Here is a 9,454-nt window from a genome sequence, read left to right as displayed (position 1 = left end):
TGCATAGTCTGATAGGTAAGTTATTCACTTCTCTAACTTTGACCTTAATCTGCTTGACAACTCTTGCTGAGTCTATAACAATAAAATAGAACATCAAATATGTCCATCAAGACCCAAAATAATTTAACAAAAGACAAACAAATAGACTCGCGTCCAAGTAAATATAACCCTTGTACCTATTGCATCGACAATCCAATAATGTATAGACTTGCGTCCAACATGATCTTCCAATGTTTCCGCTTCTCTTGGGACTTCCGGAGATGACACATCGGGGGCTTCTAAGGAATGTACTGGTGGGACTTCTGAAGCTAATACATCAGGAGCTTATAAGGAATGTATTGATGGGACTTCCGGAGTTGACACATCAGGAGCTTGTGAACGGGCTTGAACTGATAGTGAAGGGTTTGTAGGATTTATTGCTGGTGAAGAATGAGTTGAATATTCTACTGAAGATGCAACACATTGTGATTGAGTTGCTGATTTTAATAGATTCTGAAAACACTTCACTTTCGGCATGTCTCTATATTCATGTGAAAAAATAGAAAATGAGATAAAAATAATTAAATAATAGTATGACATAATAAGTAAGTTGATAACAGAAAGGAAATAACAATAGTATTAACTATGTAAAACAATTACCTCTAAAAAAGTATGATAGTAACTATATAAAACAATTACTTCAAGAAAGAGTGAAGTTTTCTAAACTATATTATCAAATACATGGTTTGTTGCCAATTGCACATATTCATCATTTAAAGTACAAAATTGTTCAAGATTTTGCTCTTGGTATGGTTCATTTTGATATGCATCATGTTCTTCTTCTTCTCCTATGTCATATAAGTCTCTTGGATTTAGATGCACAACAAGACTCCACCCTTCATTGACCACATCATCTACATAATACACCATTTCTGCTTGAGATGCTTCTATGTAAGGTTCATGTTCTTCACGATCACCATTATGAATTAATCTATCAAAGTTAACACAATTAAAATTCCAATTGTCCTTTTTATACCCTCTATCTCTTGTAGTTTCTGCCCATCTACATTTGAAGAGAATAACTCTGAACTGGCCATAATAGTTAATCTCAATGATATCTTCCAACTTTCCATAATATGGTAAGTCTGCTTGCCTTATGTTCCCATCAACCCTACTTGAAATACAGGATGTATTAGAGGTTAAGAAAACCCCACTATTTTGCATTCTCAATCCATCTTCTCGAGCCAAGGTTCGAAATTTGAATCCCTTGATATTATAAGCAGTAAATCTTCTTGCAATGTCTAACGGGCCTCGTGCTAGAAACTTTAGATCATTAGACATTGAATTTATTGTGTCTGGATTCATAACCTAAGTTTACAAAAATATGTAAGTTAGAATTGAAAGTTAGTATGTATGACAAATAAAAACATGACTACAAGTTGGTCACTCACCCTCCTTCGAAACCAATCAACAAATTCTTTGTTGACTCTCTTCTCTATATTCGTAGTTGAAGGTTTCCTTCCCCTTGAACTTCTTTTTATGAATTCTCTAAACTCACTATTTAAAAACTTATGTTACAATCAATAAAATGACTATTATATTTCAAGTAGTAAATCACTTAGATTTTATCTCATTTACTTACTCCACAAATGGTGTGACAATTGCACAATTTAGAAGCACATATCGATGAGCTTGAAGTTTTTGCATCTGAGTTAAAGTGAACATTGAGGTAGCTCCTATTGGTTTACCAACTTGTGGGAATATAGAGGATACAAATAAAAGCTCTTTATCACTCGGGTCATCACGAACACGTCTAGGTCTATTGAACCTTGTCTCTATATCTTCAATGTATCGAGAACAAAAATTAAGAGACTCTTCTGCTAAGTAACACTCGGCTATCGAACCTTCTGGTTGCGCCATGTTTCGGACAAAGGATTTTAAATGACCCAACTCTCTACAAGAATGATGAATAATTAGGGAAAAGAATGAATGATATTTATAATATATATGAACATAACGTAGTAATGTTTTACCTCTCCACATGATACATATATCGATAATGCACTGGACCTCCAAGTATTGCTTCCTCCACGAGATGAACAGTTAAGTGAACCATTACAGTGAAGAATGATGGTGGGAATAACATCTCCAAGTGACAAAGTGTAACTACAATTCGTTCTTGGAGTGTATGAAGTTCCGAAAGATTTAAGCTTTTACCACAAAGGACTCTAAAAAATGAACAGAACTCCACTAAGGTTGCAGTAACATGGTTCGGCAACAAGTTACGAATTGCTAGAGGTAGCAATTGTTCCATAATAATGTGGCAATCATGGCTTTTCAACACAAATATTTTTTGTTTTTCCTCATCAATACATCTACAAATGTTACTTGTGTAACCATCTAGTACCGTAACATTCTTCAAAGCTTTGAGGAATAACTTTTTGTTGTCACGGGTTAGTGAAAACAAAGCGAGGTTATATCTATCATTATCATCCGGCCAAAGATTAGACCTTATGCCCATTTCTCTCAAATCCATCCGGGCTTTAAGATTGTCTTTTGATTTAGACCTATCATGGAGCAAAGTATATATGATATTGTCAAAAATTTTTTTTCAATATGCATAAAATCTAGACAATGACGCAACAAATTAAACTCCCAATATGGAAGTTCAAAGAATATGCTTCTTTTATTCCATTGTTTAGGTTCTTCTCTAGATCTTTTTCCAGTACCATTCAGCTTTGCTTCTTTCCCAAATGTAACATTAATATTTTCCACCTGCCTAAAAATACCAGATCCTGATAATTTTGATGGTGGATTTCGTTCCTCAGTGCTTCCATCAAAGCGAGCACGAATCAATCTAAATCTGCGATTTCTACTTAGAAAGCGACGATGACCCATAAAACACCTTACTACTATGAGGAAGACGACAAGGTTCTGCATCAAAGTTACAAGTAGGACAAGCTAAACCTGTATGTGTGTTCCAACCAAATAAAATGCTTAAACCAGGAAAGTCACTAATTGTCCACATAAGATATGCCCGCATTCTAAAAGTTTCGTTTGATGAAGAATCAAAAGTTTCCATGCCATCATTCCATAGCTCTTTCAACTCCTCTACAAGGGGACGTAAGTACACATCTATATTGTTTCCAGGTGTGTGCTTGCCCAGAATAGTCATTGATAGAATGAAAGAAGTATGCTTCATACACATCCAAGGAGGAAGATTATATGGAGTTAAGAACATTGGCCAAATGCTATAGGTAGAACTAAGTGTTCCAAATGGATTAAAACCATCTGTAGCAAGGCCTAAGCGGACATTTCGAGGATCTGAAGCAAAATCGGGATGCATTAAATTAAAATGCCTTATCAATCCATCTTTATTGCTTTCTGAAGCATGCCATCTCATATGCTTTGCAGTCTTAGAACACCTGAACAATCGTTCCAATCTTGGTTTGAGTGGAAAGTAGCGCAAAACCTTTGCTGCTACCTTGTTTTTCTTATTGGGTTTCCATCTAGATTTACCACAATGTTTGCATGCATCCAAGTCTTTTTCACCATCTCCCAAATATAACATACAGTCATTTGGACATGCATCTATCTTGGTGTAGTTAAGACCAAGTTTGTTAATGATTTTCTTTGACTCATAAATAGATGGAGGCAACTTCACTTCTTGAAATGCATCTCCCAACAAATCTAATATCAAAGTCATCGCCTTGTCACTTAATCCACACAAAACCTTTATATGATATAATTTGATTATAAACTCCAGTTTTGTGTAATTGCTCCCTTCATACAATTTCTGATTTCCGTCTTTTAGAAACTCGTCAATGAATCTATGATCGTCCCTTGGCCCCTAATTTTAGAATTTCGTCAGCGCCACATTGTTCTGATACACCTTCATTATTGACTTGTTGTCTATAATTCCCAAATGCATTATTCATCATTGTCTCCATTGGATTCTCATAATCACAAGTTTCTTGCATTACATCTTCAGTTGTAGTAGAGTGAAATACTTGCTTTTCACCATGAAGATTCCATATAACATATTTTAGGGGAAATGGTTTCTTAAACAAATGGTCATAAGCTATTTCTCTAGTTTGCCATTTCAGAAACCCACATTTGGGATATGGACATCGAATTGTATCTCCAATAGCTCCATTCTTAAAAGCCAAATCTAAGAACTGACTTAAACCAATTAAGTAGTCATTTGTATTGCGTGGCTTAGAAATCCAAGTTTTATCCATTACAATATATACCTAAACATTTTGAATACTAAATCATTAGGATGAGGCAAAAATTAAAGTACATTCATAATACAAATTAAGTTAAAAAACAAGTACATTCTAATATTGTAGTCATATGAATTAAATAAACTACACTTAATCAAAAGCGTAAGAAAATCAGTTTAGTTGAAAATCAGTTTGTTGACAATCTAAAGTTGGTAGTGATTGAAGAGTCTTTTTTTTTGTTCAGATACGTGGATGAAAAGCTTGGGAGGAGGAGACTTTAACTCATGGGTATGAGTGCTCCACAGGTATGAGTTCCATTGATGTATATATTTTTTGTTCTTGTGTAAATTTTCTAATCTCTCAGTTTTACTAATAACTTTCATCAATGTTACTTTGAAATAGTGCTATATGAGACATTCAGACCTCATACCTATATATGGCATTTGATATGCATGTGTGCAGATACTTCAAGATTTAGGCTTACTCATGAAACATCATTTGTGAGAGCCCATACCAGTTTTTGGACAAGGATTTCAATGTTCTTCTATATTGTGAGACCCATCTTACCAACTTTATATTCCCCCTTCTTATATTAAGTACCCATCTTACGAGTAATCCTTTTGGTTGAAAAACATGTTAAGATGATTATTTTCATGAGTAGAACAAAACACTCTAGTTGCTAGCAAAAGATCCATATTTATGAAAAAGAAAATGATAAGTGAAAACACGCTTCATAGATAAGGAATAAACAAAGCTTGACACTTCTATTTTAAAGTAACATAATTAAAAATCGCAGCATATAATCAAAGGCACAGCAAGTCACCATAAGCTTATTAAATGAACTATCAAATGAACATATAATCAAAGGTGTAGCAAGTGAAATCGCAGCATTTCTACTACAGGTTCTACTCTAAAATATTGAAAGCAAGGAACAAAGTTTCACAACAAACACAATCAACCAAAAACAGAGAAAATTCAAAACAAAAATAATCAACCAAAAAATCAAAACAAACAGAAAACCCTAATCCCTAAAAATTTCACTTGTTTATAATGCTAACCTGTTGTTGACGAATGGAAGAGCACAAAGAAATCGAAATCGAAATGAATGGAAAAGAAATCGAAATGAGTGGAAGAGAACCTCTATGTGAAAGAGATCATATGTGTGCAAGAGAGCCTCAACGTAGAAGAATGGAAAATAATGGGAAATAATAAAAGATTTAGGTTTTGTAATGGGAAATTGATAGTGGAGGTTGAAAACCTCTACTAATTAAATAAAAACCCCCAATGTATATTTAGTTAATTGCCCAGCCCGCCCTGTTTGATTTATTTGTGGAGATTTCAATAACCTCCACAAAAAAACCTCCACTAAATACAAAATCTGTTGTAGTGATCACATCATAATTTTTTGAGACATTAAATTACATCATATCAAGATTTGTTTGAATTGTTTCTATTTTTTTTTCTCTTATATCAAGCCAGTGGGCCACCTGCATTGCCCATAGAAATTCTCGTGGACATGGCAGACAAACATGCAAGGCTAAACGGGTAAACAGACAAATTTTCTATGTTGTGCCTGCAAAGTTTTGTAGGCTAAGCATACGGGCGCACGTGCTTCGCCCATTTTGCCATCTATATTTAATAGTTAGCCTTCATGTATTCGAAATCATATGCATCATAAATTAAATTTTTCAAACACTCTCATGCACTTTAAAAAGAAAATCACACTACATTCCTTAGCTACATCTCATGCATTAACGTCAGATATTAGATAAACAAAATAAAATTGGTTGATATGTTAATGTCAGATACTAGAATTAAAATCATAAGAAGGATGATGCAATTGTAAGCCGTAAAATGGTGGGGGTCTTCAGGCAGATTTTTCTGATGAAACATAGTTTTACTTTAATTCCTAAAACAATAAGAACATACAATCACCCCATTTGAGTCTATTAGATATGAAAGGAAATTATCTTTGAATTGCCCATAAAATGTCAATAGCTCGAGGCGGGTAGTTCTTCAATCATTTTATTGACATTCAATTACTAAGAAATAAATATGTTTTTTCATAGCATTTGATCATTTGACCAGAAGGATAAAGCATTCGAAGTAAGTCAAATAAAACTTTTCCTTCATCAAAGTGTGAAAGAAAATCTAAGAAAAATATATAAAAAGGTCATTGGAAATCCTCAATGAATATGTTAAGCAAAAGTTAAGACAACAAAAAATTCACGACTAATGACCGCCAAAGGAACCATCCATGTCTCTCAAGGAAAAGCTATCGCCTTAATCTTAGGCCTTTATCCATCAAATCATAAAGCCATGTTAGAGCCAATAAAATTTCGTTAGTAGTTAAATATCATAATAGAAAACTATTGAAAATAGGACAACAGAAAAAGTGGTATGAGAAACTCATAATTTTTGTCCTTTTATACTTTTTGTGGAAAACCTTAACCATACCATTGCACAAGCTTAAATAGATCTTCTTGAATATTTGATTTGCTTAAAATACACACCATAACAGATAAACATTGACCTTGCTAAATTTTATAAAAGTTTGATTAAAATATCTCATCTTTAATGCTTATGATTAAAATGCATTCTTTCTTATCGTCATCATCACTCATAGCATAAACATTGTCCAAATCTACATGACAATTTTTTTAGCATTTATTTTTATAGAGGTATACATGGATTAAAATCATGTCAAATGGAAATACAAAACAACATACAAGAAAGGAATAGTCAAATCCACTCAAAGTGATGTAGATTTTGAGATGATTTTTTTTCTAAGGCCTTCAAATTAAGCCTATCGGATCAATTTGAATATATGTGTGATTTCCATTCTATTGGGACAATTTTTTAGTTGATCTCAATTTTCAATTGGAAAGTTCAAGGAGCCCAAAAAGGGTTGTGCTGAAATTTCTTATTATGAATAACCAGAAATAAAAAATCCCTTAACCAAGTAAACCAAATCAAAATAAATAATGATGGATTAGAAAATATATTAAGCATGATTCTTATTTGATTTTTAAATGCATTATAAAATTATTTTGCAACACTATGTATGCGTGCAACTTTTTTGTGCTAACTGCTAACAATAACCATTATGCAACACATTTTTCGACCTTCCTTCCTCCACTTCACATTTCCCACTATTGCGGTATGCACTTACAGTTTCTGATGTTCTCATCTTTTGCAATCTCTCTTCTTCTTTATATAATAATCAATAGTAATAAATATATTTATTTTCTTCCTTTTTTTATTCACTTTATTAGAATATTTTAATTCAATTTATCTTTTAGTACTATTTTTAATTTTTAACAATTGTAATTAAATATGTATTAAAAATTAGATAAATATAAAATAACAAATTAATTCACTTAATATAAAAATAATAGAAATAATATTAAGTATTAAATAATAAAAAATGTATATGGATTAAAATGATTGTAGTTAGTTAGTAAAATCATATTTTCTACCTATCCAACTTGAGACGTGATAGCAGAGATATAGGGTTGCCACTTCCTTATCTTGAAGTGTGAAAGATAGATGATAATAAATGTTTGATTTTTATTCAATCTTTATAGTATAATAAAATCATTAAATATTGGAGGAGCGGACACAATTAATATTGTGTTTTCTTCCTCTTTGAGTTGAGATGTTATAGAAGACATAAGGATGCTAATTCCATTTCTTGAGGTGAGGATTATGTTATAGAAGAGACAATTTCATTTTTAGTAATTTAAAATTATATGTATCTAGGGACCAATTTTATTAATAGTTAAAGTTTAATGAGTAATTATGAAGAAAAAGTAGTTTATGGTGTCTACTTGCAAAACGCATAAATTTTATGGGTGTTTTGTGAACTTTTCCCTTTTTAAAATAATATAAGTGGACTTGATATCACATCTTAGCTCAAACATAAGGATTAGATGTCTGATTTAGATTGAATTAGACACAATAAGTATGTTAAACAAATTATACACTGATATCATTAAAATATTTTTAAATAGATTAAATAAGTTAAATTTAAATAATTATTTTTTAATATTATGCTAATCAGTCCGTCATAACCTGCAACTGCCATTTATATTAGGACCAGTTTCACCTGTAATTTAATATACATAAATTAACCCTTTATCTCTTATTATTATTATTAACATGAAACACATAAGTCACTTAATTCGCAAGACCCTAATGGATTAGTATACTACTATATCCTAGTAATGGATGAAGTAATACATATATGGTGGTTATCAGATCCATACACTTATCATCCTTTTGTCTAGAAACTAGAATGTAAAGTTGATGACAAAGAAGTAACATGTGAGTGGGTTTGTGCAAGTGCAACTTGGTCACCCTTGTGAGTATACGTTATTATGACACCTCATTTGTAGAGAAATAGTGGCCATAGTTGGATCATGTGAATCTTCCCTAGTAACTCTAGTGAACATAATGTTATCATCTGCACAAAAAAAGAGTGAGATATAATAGGTTTAGCAACCCTTATAGCATGCAAAGTTTTCCTCGTTATAGGATTTGAAATATCATTGTAGAGAGATTATGTTAATATTTAAAGTTGGATAAGAGATAAACATGATCTAACTCAATTTGTCTTATTGTCTCTTATAACTTATATTTGAACGTGTTTATTCAATTTTATACACAGTAATGATATCTTTTGGCTGAAAGTATATAATACATTTTGTTGTAATAATCTATCTACTTATATTTCTAATAGTGTTTTTTCAACTGCCTTTGCTATTTATTTATATAATCTTGTGCAAATATTATTTTGCATATGTCATTGATGCTCTAATCTTGCCTTTTTATATATATATATATAAATTATTTCAAAATTATCTATATATCATTTCAAATATCAAATTACATATTTATAACAATAAATAATATTTAGAAAACTTTTATCTAAAATGGTAATGTATATTATTTAAACGGTCTAGTTCGGATTCAAGTTCAAAAATTAGCCCGATTAACATATAGGGTCAAGTTAGCCTTCAAATCTATGACTAAGTTCGGGTTAAAAAATAGTTTGATGATGCATGCTCACCCCTTTTGACCACTATTGCAACTAAGACTTTGTTTGGGAGTTATGAGTAAAAGTGGAAGAGAGTGATCAAAGGGTTATGAAGGGAATGGAAAAGGAAGAAAATTATCCTGCTTGTTTGAGAGTATAAAATTTAGAAGATGATGGTAAACTAATGATGATGTCAGAATATTTTTAATTT

At 31.8% G+C, this 9,454-nt stretch overlaps 1 protein-coding gene and 1 long non-coding RNA gene across 2 annotated transcripts; both read right to left on the bottom strand.

Moving 5' to 3' along the window:
- Positions 1-1,253: 1,253 nt before the first annotated feature.
- Positions 1,254-1,708, bottom strand: LOC109338825. Its single transcript, XR_002106596.1, has 3 exons — positions 1,622-1,708; positions 1,431-1,536; positions 1,254-1,347 (listed from the first exon to the last, which is right to left on the bottom strand). It is a non-coding gene; the product is annotated as an uncharacterized LOC109338825 (long non-coding RNA).
- A 300-nt stretch (positions 1,709-2,008) lies between these two features.
- Positions 2,009-3,685, bottom strand: LOC109338824. Its single transcript, XM_019576156.1, has 3 exons — positions 3,017-3,685; positions 2,633-2,913; positions 2,009-2,546 (listed from the first exon to the last, which is right to left on the bottom strand). Exons 1-3 carry the CDS (start codon positions 3,683-3,685, stop codon positions 2,009-2,011), a joined length of 1,488 nt encoding a protein of 495 aa, XP_019431701.1.
- Positions 3,686-9,454: the final 5,769 nt, after the last annotated feature.

The sequence above is a fragment of the Lupinus angustifolius genome, unplaced genomic scaffold, assembly GCF_001865875.1.
Source record: "Lupinus angustifolius cultivar Tanjil unplaced genomic scaffold, LupAngTanjil_v1.0 Scaffold_45_21, whole genome shotgun sequence".
Lineage (NCBI taxonomy): Eukaryota > Viridiplantae > Streptophyta > Magnoliopsida > Fabales > Fabaceae > Lupinus > Lupinus angustifolius.
Note: the sequence above shows the minus strand (reverse complement) of the source record. Positions and strands in the feature narration are given on the sequence as shown.

Coding starts and splice junctions, on each gene's coding strand:
- LOC109338824 (XM_019576156.1), bottom strand. CDS start 3,685: ATGACTTTGATATTAGATTTGTTGGGAGATGCATTTCAAGAAGTGAAG. Junction 2,914..3,016: donor ACGAAACTTTTAGAATGCGG/GCATATCTTATG, acceptor ACTTTGATGCAG/AACCTTGTCGTCTTCCTCAT. Junction 2,547..2,632: donor TTTGAACTTCCATATTGGGA/GTTTAATTTGTT, acceptor GCTCCATGATAG/GTCTAAATCAAAAGACAATC.